At 47.4% G+C, this 18,463-nt stretch overlaps 1 protein-coding gene across 1 annotated transcript; it reads left to right on the top strand.

Moving 5' to 3' along the window:
• Positions 1-4,679: 4,679 nt before the first annotated feature.
• obsl1a (obscurin like cytoskeletal adaptor 1a) lies at positions 4,680-17,782 on the top strand. Its single transcript, XM_080520027.1, has 25 exons — positions 4,680-4,890; positions 5,284-6,522; positions 7,055-7,324; positions 7,406-7,666; positions 7,781-8,086; positions 8,380-8,646; positions 8,733-9,008; positions 9,102-9,216; positions 9,312-9,472; positions 9,989-10,261; positions 10,358-10,633; positions 10,710-10,985; positions 11,068-11,340; positions 11,434-11,709; positions 11,955-12,224; positions 12,317-12,583; positions 12,660-12,929; positions 13,030-13,296; positions 13,909-14,175; positions 14,247-14,359; positions 14,963-15,116; positions 15,215-15,376; positions 15,508-15,612; positions 15,706-15,972; positions 17,397-17,782. The coding sequence occupies exons 2-25, from the start codon at positions 5,382-5,384 to the stop codon at positions 17,672-17,674; spliced, it is 6,591 nt and encodes a 2,196-aa protein (XP_080376153.1). The 5' UTR covers positions 4,680-4,890; positions 5,284-5,381; the 3' UTR covers positions 17,675-17,782.
• Positions 17,783-18,463: the final 681 nt, after the last annotated feature.

Below are 18,463 nucleotides of genomic sequence, written 5' to 3'. Positions count from 1 at the left end.
AGATTCTGTCCATTTTCGTTTTCTGCAACATCATATATGTCGAACCAGTCCTCTTCCCTGTCAAATTCACCTTCCATCTTATCTCTCTTTTTTTTTTTTTTTTTTTTTTTTTTACTTCACGAGACCCAGCCGTCACGTAACTTCAAGCCCAAATTTCTACACGAATACAATTATTTTGAGTCTGACCGTGACTCGCAACACGGATATCTTTTCCTGCCCTCCGCGTACGGGCCGGTCATACAATAATCTGGTCAAGATCTGCAGTTATTATTCCGCCCACTGCTGGGCGACCCATAATACAAATTATTTCACACAATAATCTGGTCAAGATCTACAGTAATTATTTCCTGCCCACTGCTGGGCGACCCATAATACAAATTATTTCCCAATTTCCCATTCAAACAGACAACAGTATTTTATCAAAATTACAGATTACTTATCTCAACACACTGGAAGAGGACCTTGAATTTTTGAAGGATAATACCTTCTTACCTTTTATTCAGGTGGCCGGCCCAAGATCGTCTATCAGTGTGAAGAAGATTTTCATCCGAAGTATTTACCTCTTCATCACGTCGGGGTCACCAAATTGTTGGAATTATCATCAATTCCGCGCGTCCGTTTGGTTATGAAGAAGAGTCAAACCGTTGTCTGGATGAATTGCAGGAGTCTTTATTGTACTGAATGCATTCAGGGCAACCATACATGCACTACAAGAGTACAGAATAGAAGCCTCGTACTTTGACGGAGCATAAGATTTATACAGTTGAACCTGACCTCTTGACCTCGGCGGACCCCTTATTTGGTCTCAGAAGGTATTTCATGCTTGTGATTGGTCACAGTCAGATAGTGGTCTCTACATGAGTCAATGCATACGTCATGGCAAAGGTAAAGTTTTTGGGGTAAACAAGAGCTGGTTTGAGCCGGTTCTTCAAACCGAAAGTACCTGAGGTGAATGTGAGGACAGAGGTTAATAAGAGGACAGGGCTCTGATTATAAGAGGTAATACTGTGTTAACCCTTTCAATATGGAGTCAGAGTGTTTTCAAAAAGTTGCATTTCTCCCTGTTTCCATGGAGACAGAGCGAACGCATTTTCAAAAAATTGCATTTCCACCCCCGTTTCCATGGAGATGGAGTCAGAGTGTTTTCAAAAAGTTGCGTGTTCCTAGTTTCCTCAGAGACAGTTGTTTTAAAAAGTTTTTCAGTTACCACAGAGTCGGAACGTTTACTCTGCTTTCTCGCCCGTTTCCATGGAGACGCAATCGGGGCATTTTCAAAAAGTTGCATTCTGCACCCCCCGTAACTTCAGACTGAGTCAGCATATATTTCCCTCTAAACTCAATTTAAAGAGTGTCGAAATAACGACGGCTGTCGCCACTAACGAGCCACGTTCTATTTCCGGTCGGGGTTTTAAAAAAAAATCTAAACAACAACAAACAAACAAACGCAGCGTTTTTCCGGTGACAGAAGCGAGTGGGAGTGACGGTGACGAGTCTGCACGTCGTGTTTGTCAGAGACGATTCCCGTCAAGAGTCTCCGTCATGTGAGGAAAAAGCTTTGAAAAAAGTCTTTGACTCAATCCTCCTCGCAGACGTTTATATTGAGAGAGAAAAAAATCTCTCCTCCCGTCTTTCCCAGAATCCCTTGCTGTTCCTCCCAGCACGCTCGCAGGTTGCCTAAAGAAGGTGGAGGAGCTGAAGGGTCAAAGGACCTGGCAGAAACTCTTTGATCTTTTCTTTCCCTGTATCACCCAAATGTAATCTATTACACTCACTACATTATTCAATCACAATATTTGAGTATTATTTATTGATAAATTATGCAAATACTCCCTTTTAGAGTCAGATTGAAAGATTAAAGCTGGTTTCTTTCCATAATCTGAAGTTTCCTGCAGGTTCAAAGGATTCTAATCTGTGCACATGAATCTGCAGCTCCATCTAGTGGACACTTTTGGTAAACAGAAGTCATCTGTCAACCACATTTCACTTCATCTTGAGAGGCTTAAATACTGCCATAGCCTTTAAATGTGAACTTTTAAAAAGATTTCTGCGTGATGAAAATATCTATTATATAATCATATGTTTATATTTACCACAAAAACCAAACGATTACGACTGAAAATGGCAACAATCTCAACGTAAAGCCAATTTAAATGCTGCAAAATAGTGAAATATTGAAAAGTTCTCGTCAAGCTGTTGCATTATGGGTGTTTTTAACACCCTCGTGACTTTGAGATTCAGGCTCCGATTACATAATGTTTCAAGTTCATATACATCATTTTTGCATTTTTGTTGCAGAAAACTTTTAAACAGCAATGTTTTTGAAACAATTTTAAGAAATGCTGAAAATAAGTGTATTTTTTTAAAAAGTGATGTTTTTCCCTATTTCCATATAGATGGCGTTAGAACATTTTCAAAAAGTTGTTTTCCCATGTTTCCACAGAGGAAGAAAAAGACGTTGCCTTTTCTGAAGTTTCCACAGAAATGAAATTGGATTATTTTCAAAAAGTTGGATTTTTTCCCCCCACATTTCCACCGAGGAATGGAAAGACTGTTTTCTCAAAGTTGCGTTTTCTCAAGTTTCTATGGAAATGGAGCCAGAGCACTTTCAAAAAGTTGCATTTCCCCCCCCATCTTTCCACAGAGTAAGAGAAAGACCATTTTCTCAAAGTTGCGTTTTCTCAAGCTTCCACGGAAATGGAGTCAGAGCATTTTCAAAAAGTTGTGTTTTATCCCTCCCCCGCGTTTCCACGGAGGCAGACCGTTTTCACAAAGTTGCATTTTCTCCAGTTTCCACTGAAATGGAATTCGAGCATTTTTGAAAAATTGCATTTTCGCCCCAATTCCACAGAGAAAGAGAATTTTACAAAATGGAAACGGGCCTGAAGCTAATTTGCTAGCGACGAGGTGGTTAGCTTTCACGTGGCTATCTCAGTGTTGAGTTGTATCCACTACTCTGAGGAAATTTGTACGAAAGTCTTTTTTTTACGACTTGCTTGGCGGTTCGGTGGACTGCTAAGACAGAAACATAATGGAGTCGTCTGCATAGAGTGAAATACGTCACTTTATCCAACGTATATTATTGGATTAAACGTTCCTCTTTGCAACGAAAGCGGAACGCGAGCTCCCAGAAAACCCCGCCGGGCCTCAACCCTCCGTGGCTTTTCATGCTTGAAACTCAAGCCGAGGACAAAGAGCTCCGGCCGCGGTCATCTCGCCGGACAGCTGAGGGGATGACTGGCCGGATGAGAATGTCAAAGGTACCCAGAGAAATCCAGCCGGCAAAGTCCCCCGAATGACTCGTCAGCCGTTTTGCTGACGACACGTGGTCAAAATGCTCCAATTTCTCCTTGGAAATGGAAATTTGGGGGAAATTGGTGATGCTTAGCAACCCCGTAGCTATCAAACTCGCCACGCTGTCAAGGTTATAAAAACACCCATAATGCAACCGTTTTTTGGGGGGCAGTTTTCTCTATATATTCATATTTTTTTAATATATGTTAGGATTATCATAGTTTTTCGGAGCAAATGATTGGTTTTGCGAAAATATTGACATTTTAAGATTATCATGAGTTTCACAATCGAAAGAATTTTGGACTGACGAACCTTTAAACCTTCTCCGTTTTCTTTTCAAACCATATCACAAGTTTTCTTTGTGGCCTTAGCTGTGTTTTTTCCCCCTTCTTTTGCTTCTTTTATGGAAAATAAATACCAAAAACTAACAAAAGCCATCGAACATTATCCATAAAAACAAGACTTTCTCCTCGAAGCTCATCTACTTTCGAACTCAAAAACACCCGACGATTCCACCCCCTTTCCGGATCGTAATGGTCTGAAATACTTCAGGCACTCCGGCAATCTTTTCCTTATCAGTGTCAAATATGTCACTGGGGCTCAGACGCATGCCGTTTTGAAAACTGTGGCGACACGTCTGTCAAAAAATGTTGATACAATGGAAGGAGTTTCATGCAAAGTGAGTTACACTAACTTAATAAGGGGTACTATGAAGAAATACACCATTACTACTAATTATACAAACAGATCTCTTGAAAGGTGTTGACGAACCGATGAAAATAAAGTATATACTCTTATTCGTTTCAGATTAAGAGTCTGAGTTGCTTGTATTTCTTCGTGAATTACCTCGTCTTCCATTTGAGCATTTCAAGTTCACCTAAATATTATTATTATAACCCTTTCGGGAATTTCCATATTGTATTAAATTCTTTTTGAAATCAATAAACTAAAGAAGAAATACGACAAAACGTACAAGTATCTCAATGACTCGGACGCTATTGTTGAATGATTCTTCGTTCCAGGGCGAACGTCCTCCATGTGAAGTCATGTGGTTTGTGCCATCACTGCTAGATATAAACCGTTTCCTCAGACTGTTGTGACGGTAACCGGACCGTATCCCTGATCCCGCCGTGACTCGTGAAAGAGGGAGCGCCAGCAGGTGGCGTGTCCTTCCTCGTCAGAGGGCTTTGAGCTCAGGGTATCTGTCGAGCTGCCTCTCTCTCTATCTTTAGTGAATGGAGAGCCCTGACTTTATCTGGCCCTCCGTCATCGAGGCCCGGTGGTATTTTTAGGGGGTGGCTTGCTGTGGCAGCAGCTGCTAAAGCAGTTAATGCCCCTTCCTCCTCCTCCTCCTCCTCCTCCTCCTCACTACAGCCTGCTTTGCGACTCCTGACAATGATGCACAAGCCTCTCAGCCTTCAGCCGAATGACATCCGAGGGTCCGAGCCGTCTGAGGTGAATGGAGTACCCCACTTTACCGACAGGAAAGGGACATCGAGAAACGCCTGAACTCCCGATGTAGACGAAGGTCAAAGGGTATACAAGCTACCTTGACGAACCTCTGGAATGCTTTAAAGAGGAGAGTCATTGAAGACGGTGGTAAGTTTCCGTCTCAAAACATGCAACACCCATTTGTTGGATGGTGGCAAAGTGAAGGTGTAGGATCGAGGAATGCAGCGGCCGTTGGCGACATCTGCTCCATGTGTTCATGTGTTTGTGGGTTGGTTTTGTACCGGAGTTTGGGCGCTATGTAGCACATGGGAGCCAGCGTCTTTTTTTGGAACAGACAACTTTATAAATACACTCTTCAAATGACTTACAGCGCCAGCTGTGAAGCAAGCAAGTGTGGTTTCTGTTTGCGCGAAAACCAAATTCAAACTGACAAACGCTTTGGTTCAGGTTCGGGAAACAACCTCCTGAAGGAAGTTCAACTCGTTCTTTTTTTTAAATTTGCCTTTAAATTGAAACCGTGTACTTTTCTTTGTTTTACAGCCCCTTCGTTGAAGATCAGCAGTTACTTCTAAACAAAAAAAACAAAAACAAAAAAACAGAGCTTTGTGATTCCAACCAGACAAATTGTGACATCAAACATGGATATTTTCGGTGGTGCGCCTCGTGTTTTGGGCTACCCGCGTCCCGTCCTGGCACAGTGCGGCACCGACGCCACGCTGAGGTGTCAAATCGGCGGGGACCCTCGCCCGGACGTCATCTGGGAGCGTAAAAATGTCCAGATTTTGTCTGAGGGACGCTACAAGCTCTCGGAGGACGGAAAAGCTTACATGCTGACCATCGCTGGCGTGACCGGACAGGATGCGGGCCAGTACATCTGCAAGGCTCGAAATAGCGTCGGCGAAACGTACGCGGCAGCCTCTCTGAAAGTGGAGGGCGAGGCCCCGGTTCAAAATGGTGAGCCGAGGCAACTGGAGGTCAACGGCGTGAAGCAACACACGAACGGCTACGGGGACGAGCAAAGCAGAGAGCGTGGGAAGGTGAACGGCGAGGGGATGAATGGAGAACACAAGTGGAAGTCGGAGGACGATCTCGCGGCCGACGATAAACCGCGATTCCTCATCAAGCCCCTGTCTCTGCGAGTGGACCGGGGCGAGGACGCCGCCTTCTCCTGCAAACTCTGGGGCACGCCTCTGCCCGAGGTGACCTGGCAGAAGGACGGGAAGAAGCTGCAGGACATCTTCGAGAGCTCACACTTCAGCGTGGGCGTCCAGGACGGCGGCTGGTTCCAGCTCAAGGTCTACAGGACGCGCATGCCGGACAAAGGCGTCTACACCTGCAAGGCGGTCAACGGCCACGGCGAGGCCCTGGCCGGGGCCGTTCTCCTTGTGGAGCCGGTGCCAGAGCGGGAGGATAGTAAACGCTCGTCCGGCGGCCACACCAACAGCCAGTGGTCACCGAAGCACCGGGGACGGCTCAGTCTGTCCCGGCTCACAGAGGAGCCGCCGGTCAACTCGTCCAAAGTCAAGAAGTTCGCCGTGGCGGAGGGCAAACACGCCAAGTTCCGCTGCTTCGTGACGGGGAAGCCGAAACCCGAGATCATCTGGAAGAAAGACGGGGTTCCCCTAGAGCCCGGCAGGCGTCATTTGATATTCGAGGACAGAGAGGGCTACTACACACTGAAGGTTCTGTACAGCAAAGAGCAGGACACGGGGCTGTACGTATGTGCGGCGTCAAACACGCTCGGAAACACCCTGAGTGCCGTTCACCTGTCGGTCAAAGGTAAGTGATGCCTTCAGAGCAAAAATGATCTCTTCAAGAGTATCAAAGGGGTTCGTCAGATCTTTAAACTAAAACTAAAAGTATTTGAAGCTTGTCATTCCATGCAGATATTTTTAAAAACATTGATGGAGGTTAAATTAATCACAGATCTTGAACCATGTCGATAAAAGACTGGGTTACAACCCGCTCTCAATTGGATTTACGTACATGGATGGCGTGCCTGGCATCACCTTGAAAGTGGATAATTGTTTTATCCTAATCCTTCTGTAATGGTCGGATAATTCCCAGGTTTAATTGGAGGTTCATGTGTGCAGTTTGACACCGTTCCAGATGCCTTTGGCGCAAGAGTCAATTCCGTGTCAGGATCAACTTGCCACCAACAGATAAGATTGAGCAGATTTCGAGATGGTTTGGTACTTAGTGGTGCCAGAGGAAGAGGAGCTGTCAAGTTTCAGTTAACGCCTTGGCAGCAACCTTGTAGCAAATGGTTGAAGCTGTCCTCGTCAAATGCCTGCGTTGTTTTGCTCTCCAGGCCCAGCTGTCCGGTTCAGGCGCTCGTTAAAAGACGTCGAGGTGAAGGAGAGGGATGTCGCCGTGCTGGAATGTGAGGTTCCCGATGAGTCGGTCCCTGCTGCCTGGTACCTGGAGGACCAGAGGCTGATGCCCGGCAGTAAATATGGAATGGAGATGAAAGGAACCAAGCGGAGACTCACAATCCAAGATGTGGGGATGGACGACGATGGGGTCTACCTCTGTGAGATGCCCGATGGAGGAAAGAGCATCGCTGAGCTCTCGGTCAAAGGTACGCCAACGTAAATCAAGATCATGACATAGACTGTCCATTGTTTCGATCGTACTCAGCTATGTCACGTTCTATCTCTAGGTACAATCATCCGTAAACTACCCCGGAAGCTGGAAGTCCTCGAGGGTGAGAATGCAGCATTTTGCGTGGAGGTGGACAACGATGAGCTGGAGGTCCATTGGTTCAAAGACGGCTTGAAGCTCCACGAGACGCACCAAACCATCCTCAAGTCCTTCGGTAAAACTCACATTCTGGTCTTTGTCAACGTGGCCCATCACGACTCTGGAGTGGTGACATTCGTCACGGGGCGATCGAAGACTTCGTCGCGCCTCAAGGTCAAAGGTACATGGATTACAAAAGACGTTTAGAGCTTTTCGATTGACTTTGTCAGATTTCAGGGAGATCCAAAAGAAGCATCAAAGTCTAAACCAATGCTCCCTCCTCTTTGCCCTCAAGCCACACGCCACTGTCCCCCGATCTGCCCCGTCGGGGTCAAAATGGATGTTGACAGGCCTAACAGTGCCCTACTTACCTGGGACCCGGCCCCCAACAGTCAGACCTCCACCCGCTCCATTTTTGTTCTGGAGAGGCAGGAAGTGGGGTCACAGGAGTGGCAGAAGTGTTTCACCTCGGAGACGGCCACTTCAGCCGAGGTCTCCTGCGACAGCGTGCCGTGCGAAGGGAACTACCGCTTCCGCGTCTGCTGCATCAACAAGTACGGGCGAAGCGGTCACGTGGAGTTTCCGAAAGCTGTTCATCTGGGTGAGTGACACGGAAGTGGTGCAAAGACCATACGTACTTTTACTGCTGGAACAGCTGCCTTTTGACGGCCGAAACACACTCAGAAACTCGGGAAAAATTTGCAATCTAATCTAAACCCAACAGGAAGTTTTATCAATTTGCTCCTGAAAATTGAAGCATCACTATTAAACAGGAAGTGATGCGTGACTCTGCTCTACATGCTCCGATCTGCCTGAAACTTCACTCATCACAGTCCTTCCCTGAAGGAAATTCAACGCCGCTTGCACCTTTAATTAATACTATTCCCCTTTTAGTTCCTGGACCCAAGATCTGCGCTCGCCTCCAAAGGTGTGAGGTCATGGAAGGCGAGGACGCTCGCTTCGCCATCGAACTGTCTGCCAACATGGTTGGAACCTGGTTTTTGAACAGTGCTCAGTTGCAGAATGGCGAAAGATACTCGATACAACACGTCCAAACGAAGCACTCGCTGGTGATCCGTGAAGCCCAGACAGCCGAAGACACAGCCGAGGTCACATTTATCGCCAACGGTGTCCGGGATTCAGCTGTGCTTAAGGTTACACGTAAGTAATAGTTTGTTTGTTTTTTTAATTTCCAAAGCAGCATTCATTGGGAAAAATACCTTATTTTGTTGTTTAATTTCTTGCAGCCGTTGTGATAAAGTTCAACCCCGTGTCTGAGTTCGACAGCAACAAGAAGGTGGAGGCAGGCGATGCAATCGTACTTTACTGCGAGGTCTCGCACCCCTCCGCCAAAGTCTCCTGGTTCAAGGACGGGAAAGAGCTCCAGGTGACCGAGGGACTCAACATCCAATCAGACGGCAACATGAGGAGGATCGTCATCCAGTCTGCCGACCCGTTGCACTCTGGGGTTTACACGTGTGAATCTTCAGGAGATGTCATCAAATACAATGTCGATGTCGCAGGTAGACCCGACATCCGACGAATCGTCGAATTGATTGGACTTCTTCTGTGACTGTCCGGCATTGTTGAAGCTTATCACTTCCTGATTCCTGCAGGTCCTCCAGTGGAATTCAGGCCCGTTCGAGAAGACGAACTTCATAAGAGCAGCATGGAGCTGGACCCCGTGGTGCTGCTCTGCCATGTCTCTCGAGACGATGCTGCGGTTGTTTGGTAAGACTATGAGCCACCACTGGAAATCCATCATCGACTATATTAAACCTTGTGTTTTGGAGACACTTTTGGACATTTCTTCACTTGCGTCTCAGGTATAAGGATAGCTGTGAGATCCATCCCGGTGACAACATCACTCTGCAGGCAGAGGGAACCATGAGGAGGTTAATCATCCGCTCGGCAGAAACCTGCGACGCTGGAAATTACTCTTGCCAGGCAGGAAACAACCGCATGGAGTTCACCGTCAATGTCAGAGGTACGCCTACCTTTGTACCTTCTGTTAGTGTAAGTCGTATTTAAATACACACACTCTTGACATCCAAACATTTCTGTGTCAGAACAATTGAGTCAGTTATAGGAAGACGGTTCTAGCAGGACTGTTCTTGGAAGATGGCTCTCGTGAGACAGTTCTAAGAAGACAGCTCGAGAAAGACGGTTCGAGAAATATAGTTCTTGAAAAACAGTTCTGCGAAGACAGTCCTATGAAGACGGTCCGAGGAAGACGGTTCTCAGAAGAGGGTTCTGGGAAAATCGTTATCGAAGATGGTTCTAAGTGACAGTTCTAGGAAGACGGTCCAAAGAAGACGGTTCATAGAAGACGGTTCATAATGCTGACATCTCTCGAAGATCCCCCCGAGTTGTTCAGTCTTCCAAGACTTCAGACTCTTTGACCCAATCCAATTGTTTTGCGATGCCTCCAGCCTTCAGATATGTAGAAAAGATATTCACAAATTCACCAAACATCACCTTCTTTCACGCCGCTTCACCACAGAGCCTCCAGTAACCATCGTGGAACCACGGGACGACGTCGTGATGGAGCGGAGTATCGGCGAGCAGATCGCGCTGCGGTGCGAGTTGTCTCGTTCTCGGGGGAAGGTGCGCTGGTCGAGAGATGGCCAGCAGGTGGAGGAGGGCGCCAACATCCAGCTGATGTCAGAGGGTCCTTACAGGAAGCTGACCATCCTTTGCGCCTCGAGGGAGGATGGAGGAGAGTATGTCTGCGAAACCGATGGAGACTCTGTCTTTTTCCAGCTTACTGTTACGGGTGAGATTTTAAGTCTTCATCTTTTACCAATGAAATTTGCTGCACCTCTAATAGTTTCATACTATTGTCATTTCACATATTCTCCTCCTGGACCAGAGCCACCAGTGCGATTCATTTCTCCCAGTGATCCAGAGGTAGAACTGACGCATTTGGCCCCCGAGAGACTGGAGCTCAGATGTGAGATCTCGCAGGCAGACGCTCCAGTCCGGTGGTACAAAGATAATTTGGAGGTCGAGGAGAGCTGTAATTTGATCCTGGAGGTGGACGGGCCTAAACACCGCTTGGTTATACCGATGACCACGATTGATGACACCGGAGAGTATATATGTGACACGGAGGACGACTCTGTGGCCTTTCTGGTCACTGTTACAGGTTAGCAAACTAAAAACGATGAACTATCTTGATAAGGAAACAGGATGTGAAGTTTTTGGTTTTCCATTTCCTTCAGAGCCAGCAGTGACACTCAGTCGTCCTGAAACTACGCCAAGCAAACTGGAAAGTGTTGCCGGAAAACCAATCGTCCTGGAGATTGAGGTGTCCAGGCCAACCGCGGACGTCAAGTGGTGCCTGAACGGTGCTGAAGTCGAGAAAAGCAGTAATATAACCGTCGAGGAGGATGGACTCATTCGACGACTGACCATCCATTGTCCCTCTCCGGAGGATTCGGGGAAATACACCTGTGATGCCTTTGATGATCAAATCGACTTTGAGGTGAACGTTTCAGGTAAGGGGGCAAAAGAATTTGAAGGACTTTCTTGGTCCAACTAAGAAGTTTCATGATTGAACATGATCAAACTCTATTCCAGAGGCGCCAGTGAAAATCTTAAGGAAGTCAGAGGTCAAGTCAAGTCAGAAATTCTTGATTTCTGATGACATCGTGCTCGAGTGTGAGCTCTCCAGAGCTAATGCCGCTGCCAAGTGGTACAAGAATGGCTGCCGTGTCGAGGGCGAAAAGTTCTGCGAAGAGGAAGAGGGGGCTTTCCGATCACTGGTCATCCTCAATGCTGAGCTGGATGACTCAGGGGAATACTTTTTGGATGTTGGCAATGACAGCATAAGCTTTCAAGTTACAGTCGAAGGTAAAAATCCACTTCCCCAAATTAAATTTTTTTAAAGCTTTGACTCAAATCTACATAACGTGACTAAATATGTAATTTATCATTTGCCCTTAGAGCCTCCAGTTAAAATTGTTGGAAACTCAGGTGGCACAGACTACCAAGAGATGATGGCAGGCGATGAATTGATCCTGGCCTGCGAGGTGTCCCGTGCCAATGCTGAAGTCCACTGGTACTGTAACGACAAGCTGCTCACCAGCGATGACCGAACATGCATAGAGAGCTCCGGGACTCTGAGGAAAATCACCATCTCCTGTGTGCAGTCCTCAGATTCTGGAAAGTACATTTGTGACGCTGTCGATGACAAGATGGTCAGCATGATCCGAATTCAAGGTACAGACCAATTTTAGTTCAGCTTTCTGCTGTTCCGTTTGGGGTTCGAAGTAGAGAAGAGGATAGGACAGACAGATTGTGGGTAGAGGTTCAAACCCTGGTTGGGGTAGGGGGTTTAGAGATGGGTTGTAGGGATTTAGACCATGGCTCGGGTAGGGCCTAGATCAGGAATGTCAGGTTATCCAGAGTCAAATGTCGGACCAGGAGACCAACCCAACATGCATGCCTCTTTCCATTCCCATCAGAGGCTCCAGTTGCATTTGTGAACAAGGAAGAAGACGTCGTCTTGACTGGTTATGAGGCGGAGAGCATAACTCTGACGAGCTACGTGACCAAAGAAAGCGCAGTGGTACGATGGCTGAAAGATTGGACACCCGTCGAAGGGGAACGTTTCCGGACACTCATGGAGGGTCACAAACGCGCCCTGACCATTGAGCCTTTGAGGCGCTCTGATGCGGGAGAGTACACCTGTGACCTCAACACGGACCAGATGCACTTTGGTTTACTTGTAAAAGGTTCAAGTCCATTTTATATAGTCAACATCTTTGCGGGGGACGTATTTTGCGGAAAAAATACACTCAATGAATCACAATTGTTTGTGTTTCAGAGATGAGGATCAAGTTTTTGAGCCACCTCAGAGACACTGTGGCCCACGCCGACGGTATGGTGACCATTCGCTGCGAAGTGTGCAAACCCAAAGCAGATGTTCAGTGGCTGAAGAACGGCACCGAAATAGTCGCCAGCAGAAGGTTTACCATTCGTGCGGATGGAGTCGAGCGAAGTCTAACCATCCATCGTTTGACCCGAGAGGACGCCGGAGAGTACGCCTGTGAATCGAGAGACGACCGGACCGTGGCAAAACTCAGGGTGGAAAGTAAGCGAGCTTAACGGCAGACTATCACGACGTCCTTCATACTCAGTCGCACCCTAAAGAGTTTCATTCTGCTCAGTGCCTCGAGTCGTGGAGTTCCTCACCGAGCTGCACAACACGACTGTGCTGGAAGGAGAAGACGCCACCTTCAAGTGTGTGGTTTCCCCCGATGACGTCCAACTGGTGTGGCTCATGGACAATGAGCCGGTAACGCTGGGGGATCGTTTCCAGGCGATCCAGAACGGCTTGTGCCACACCTTGGTCATCAAGAAGTGCCAGATGTTGGACTGTTCCAAGATTACAGCAGAAGCGGAGGGGAAGACAAGCAAAGCCAGCCTCAAAGTTCAAGGTATTACGACGAGTTGAAGGTCCCATATTGTTCAAAGTGTCTATGAGCCATCGCTTTAACAGTTGACACAGTTGACTTTGCTTCCGTGCCTCATTTTCAGAGGCGCAAATCATGTTTATGAAGAGAATGGACGCCGTTATGGCGGATGAGTTTGACGACGCCACATTGGAGACGGAGATCAGCTTGGAGACGGGCGAGGTCCAGTGGATGAGGCAGGGGGTGGTCATCCAGTCCGGACCCCGTCACACACTGGGCCAGAACGGCTGCAAACGCAGTCTCACCATCCGTAACCTGACGCTATCGGACCGGGGGACGTACCGCTGCGAGACCCTGCACGACCGGACGCAGGTCAAACTTAATGTGGAGCGTAAGTAACTGACAAACGCACCGTTTGGTCTGGACCAGAGTTAGTTCCAGGGGTAGTCTCTGGTCCAGGCCAAAGGAGAGAATCTTGTTCCACCGGAAAACGTAGGTCTTGTTTCACTTGTAGCTAACAGCAAACAGCTAACAGCTAACAGCGTGAATTCAAAGAAGCAGAAAGGAAAATGTTGAAAATGTGTCATCGGAAGACATTGAGGAGGAAGTAGTAGTGAGGAAGGTGCTCATAAGCTAATTAGGACCTTTAGCTGAAGGCTACCCATTAGCCATAAGCTAATTAGCCCCATTAGCTGAAGGCTACCCATTAGACACAAAATAATTAGCCCCTTTAGCCGGCCGTGGCTAACCATTAAGGGGCAGAAATTCTGCATTTGGTCCTGACCAGTCAACCAGCCAGGTTTCTACTCCGTCACGCTTTTCTACCTCTGTGTTCGGGGGTTCGTTTCGGGCAATACCGCCTCCACATGGACAGTTGTTGTAATTGCGTGTGATTGGAGTGAAAACTTTGCGCTACCCTGGCAACGAAAACACCGTTAAAAGTAAGAAACCAACACATCCGATACGCCTCCGTTTGACTTTGGACTCCCGATTCCTTCTCCAGCCCGCAAAATCTCCGTCAGGCGAGCGCTGGCGGACCAGGAGACCTTCGAGCGGGAGACGGCCTCGTTCGAGGTGGAGCTGTCGCACGCCGACGTGGAGGGAATCTGGCAGAAGGACGGCATCCGGGTCAAACCCAACAACCAGTGGCGGGTGAGCAACAACGGGCGGATGCACGGCCTGACCTTGTCCGGCCTCAGCCTGGAGGACACGGGAACCATCGCCTTCTCCGCCGAAGGGGTGCGCACCACGGCGAGGCTCACGGTCAAAGGTAAGCGTGTCACGCGAGCGGCCGCGTAAAAATCCCGGCACGTCGGCGACGGATATGTCTGTGGCCAACAGAGACGCCGGTGTCCATCTTGAAAGCGCTGGAGGACGTACGGGTGGAGGAGGAGCTTCCCGCCACTCTGGAGTGCGAATTCTCCAGACAGAACGTCGAGGTCAAATGGCTCAAGGTAAAACAGGCAAAACGTTTGGGGTGTTCGTTTCCATGACAACGTTCCTCGGAACAGTTTTTAACTCTTAATGTGGAAACGGGGGAACATTCGACTTTTTGAAAATGCCCTAATTCCGTGTCCATGGAAATGAGGAAAACTTAACATTTTGGATACACTTTAACTCAGTGTAAATGGATGAAAATGCAACTTTTTGAAAATCTCACCGACTCTGCATGTAAATGGGGAAAACACAACATTTTGAAAGCACTTTAACTCTGTGTAAATGGGTGAAAATGCAACTTTTTGAAAATCTCCCTGACTCTGCATGTAAATGGGGAAAACACAGCATTTTGAAAGCACTTTAACTCTGTGTAAATGGATGAAAATGCAACTTTTTGAAAACATTCCAACTGCAAATTCCAAACTGCAATGATGCAACTTTTTTTGTTGTATTTATCAAAACGTTGCCGTGGAAACGCAAAAATCTGTTGGTTTTTTTTTATCGAAACGTCGGGCAAATTTAGATTTTTTTTTTTTTTTTTCCACTGTGTTCTATGTAAATTAAGTTTTTAACGGAAAGAACAAAGAGTACCTCTTGTTTTTTTTTTTTCTTCTCCTCAGAACGGGGCGGAGCTGAAACCGGTGAAGAACTGCCGGATCTACTCCATGGGCCGGAAGCGCTTCTGTCAGATCCTGCAGTGTTCCCGCGCCGATTCGGGCTCCTACACCTGCGACACGGGGGACATCACAACTTCATGTTCGCTGGATGTCTTCGGTAACCCGACACACTTTCCTAAACTGCTCTCGAAACGGGGGTTCTCGTGTTCTCGGCGTCACCTCAAGTCACTTCAACCCGCCCCCCCCCCCCACCAGAGCACCAGCTGGAGGTGGTGCAGGACCTGGAGGACCTTTACATCCAGGAGGACCAAAACGCCGTCTTCATGTGCGAGGTCTCTCTGGAGGACGCCGGCGGGGACTGGTACAAGGACGGACACAAGATCCGAGCCAGCAGCACCGTGAAGATCCGCACCGAAGGTGAGAGGTGGAAAGGCTTGGGGAGGAAAACCAGGGGGTCATGAGTGACTTCTAGGTATGTCCGAGGACATCTAGTGCTCAGATTTTGAATTACAAGTCAAAAAAATACTTTTTACGGGTTCGTCCTTCAGGGACCAAACACTTCCTGTTGATGTGCAACGTCAAACCTGAGGACGCCGGAGAAATCCGTTTCGTCTCCCGGGATGTCGAGTCGACCGCCTATCTGGAGGTGGAAGGTGAGAACCTTTTTTTTTTTAACCCGCATTTAAAACATTTTTTTTTTAAATTCATACGTACGTCTCAAACTGGAACGGTCTCCTCGTCTCCAGAGCTCCCGGTTTCCATCGTGAAGCCGCTGCGGGACCGCACCGCCCTGGAAAAGCACCGCGTGATCCTGGAGTGCACCGTCTCCTCGCCGCGCTGCGCCGCCGCGTGGTACCGCGGCGGCGAGGAGGTGGTTTCGTCCGACCGGGTGGAGGTCGCCGCCGACGGCTGCTCGCACAAGCTGGTGATCCAGCAGGTGTCGCTGGAGGACGAGGGGACATACCGCATCGAGGTCGGGGAGCACACGTCGGAAGCCAAACTGCTGGTGGAAGGTGAATGGAACTACGTCTGCAGCGTCGTTTCCACTGGCAAGACTTGTGGGTAGTACCTAGAGTACCGAGATTACCAAGAATACCAAGAGTACCCAGACGACCAAAAGGACAGAGAGTACCGAGAATACTGAGAGTACCAAGAGTACCGAGAATACCAAGAACATCGAGAGTACCCAGACGACCAAGAGGACCGAGAGTACCGAGAGTACCCAGATAACCAAGAGGACCGAGAGTACTCAGATGACCAAGAGGACCGAGAGTACCCAGATGACCAAGGAACACCGAGAGTACCCAGACGACCAAGAGGACTGAGAGTACCGAGAATACCGAGAGTACCCAGACGACCAAGAGGACCAAGAGTACCGAGAATACCAAGAGTACCAAGATTACCAAGGAACACCGAGAGTACCCAGACGACCGAGAGTACCAAGATTACCACGAACACTGAGAGTACCCAGACGACCAAGCGGACAGAGAGTACCGAGAATACCGAGAGTACCCAGACGACCAAGAGGACCGAGAGTACCGAGAGTACCAACAGTACTAAGAGTACCGTACCAAACAGTCGCCATTTTTCGTAACCCTTCCGTTGAGGTACCGAGCACATCGTTTTGGGTTCCAAGAGGAGGAACTAGAATAAAGAATTAGATTTAAAATGTTATATTCTCTAAAGGCAACCTTTTAAGAAAAAGTGCCACTTTTGAAAACAGTCCAACTGTGAAAATGCAACTTTTTGAAAAAAGCTCCTCATCAGTCTACGAGTAATAGGAGAAAAACGCGAGTATTTTAAAATGCTCCGACTCAACGTAAAACTCAACTTTATGAAAATGCTACGACTCCCTAGAAATAGGGAAAAATGTAACTTTTGAAAACACTCCAACTCCATCTCTCTGTAAAGATTACTTTTTAAAAATGCTCCAAAGCAGTCTGTATGGAAATGGAGAATAATGCAACTTGTTGAAAACGCTCCAACTCATCTTCATGGAAACAGGTAAAACTCAACTTTATGTAAGTGCTCAGACTCCCTGGAAATGGGGAAAACACAACTTTTGAAAACACTCCCAACCATTTCTCGGTGCGAATGCAACTTTTTGAACACGCTCCAAATCACTTTATGTGTAAATGGAGGAAAAACACAACTTCTTGAAAACGCAACGTTTTTGAAAATGCTCCTTGGAAATGGCCAAATGTAACTTTAAAAAAACATTTAAAAAATGGCTCCCTCACTGTGTAAACGTGGGAAAACATAACTTTTATAAAATGGTAGGGCTCCAGCTCCATGAAAATGGGCGCGAATGCCGATTTTCGAAATTGCTCCAACTCAGTTGTATATGCAAATTTGTGCAACTTTTTGAAATCAGGCAATGGAAACAAGGTGTAGGATCTTAGTATCGCTGAACATCCGTGTTTTGGTGCTTCTGCAGCGCAGGCGCTGGTGGTGGTGACGCACCTGGAGGACGCGGCGGTGACGGCGGCGGCGGCGGCGAGCTTCCAGTGCGAGGTGTCGGTGGACATCAACAAGCCTCCCGTCTGGACGCTGAACGGTGACAGCCTCGTCCAGGGACCCGCCGTCCGCCTGGAGGACCACGGGACGGTCCACAAGCTCACCCTGAGGGACACCTGCGTCCACATGAGCGGGACGGTGAAGTTCACCCTGGGCAAGGCCAGGAGCAGCGCCGCGCTGACCGTCTCCGAGAAGTGAACCGCGGACATTTTCCCTTCATTTTTTACAGTGTAGAACATATTTATTGATCTCGTTCAGTTGGCTTTTGCCTTCCTGTGTCTTTGACTCATTGGTCCAAAAATAAAATCGTCAAATCAAACCTGGGAATGTATTTATTATGGAAACTGGGAAGTGGGACATTTCAGTGAGGCCAAACACAAAAATAACATTTAAAAAATAAATAAATTCATTTTGGGAAGCATTCCATAAATAAGTGGGAATTTTGGGGAAATGTTCCACTAAAAAAAAAAAGTGGGAAATTCTGCAGAGACATCCCAAAAGTTGGGAAGTTTTAGGAAGCATTCCACGACAAGAAAGGGAAGTTTTGAGAAACACTCCACTACAATAGTGGGAATTTTTAGGAAGTCTTCCAATACAAAAATGGGAAGTTTTGGGAAACATTTCACAATAAGAGTGGGAACTGTGGAGAGGCATTCCATTACAATGTTGAGAAGTTTTAGGAACCATTCCATGACAAGAAAGGGAAGTTTTGAGAAACATTCCACTACAATAGTGGGAATTTTTAGGAAGTCTTCCAATACAAAAATGGGAAGTTTTGGGAAACATTTCACAATAAGAGTAGGAACTTTGGATAGGCCTTCCATTACAATGTTGAGAAGTTTTAGGAAGCATTCCACGACAAGAAAGGGAAGTTTTGAGAAACACTCCACTACAATAGTGGGAATTTTTAGGAAGCCTTTCAATACAAAAATGGGAAGTTTTGGGAAACATTCCACAACAGATTGGGAAATTTGCGGAAACGTTTCA

Source organism: Blennius ocellaris, assembly GCF_963422515.1.
Source record: "Blennius ocellaris genome assembly, chromosome: 24".
In the NCBI taxonomy this organism is placed as follows: domain Eukaryota; kingdom Metazoa; phylum Chordata; class Actinopteri; order Blenniiformes; family Blenniidae; genus Blennius; species Blennius ocellaris.
Note: the sequence above shows the minus strand (reverse complement) of the source record. Positions and strands in the feature narration are given on the sequence as shown.

Bases quoted from the DNA above. Each gene is read 5' to 3' on its own strand.
- obsl1a (XM_080520027.1), top strand. From the start codon at position 5,382: ATGGATATTTTCGGTGGTGCGCCTCGTGTTTTGGGCTACCCGCGTCCC. The intron at 9,217-9,311 runs GTAAGACTATGA...CTTGCGTCTCAG, and splicing joins GACGATGCTGCGGTTGTTTG to GTATAAGGATAGCTGTGAGA. The intron at 15,613-15,705 runs GTGAGAACCTTT...CCTCGTCTCCAG, and splicing joins CGCCTATCTGGAGGTGGAAG to AGCTCCCGGTTTCCATCGTG.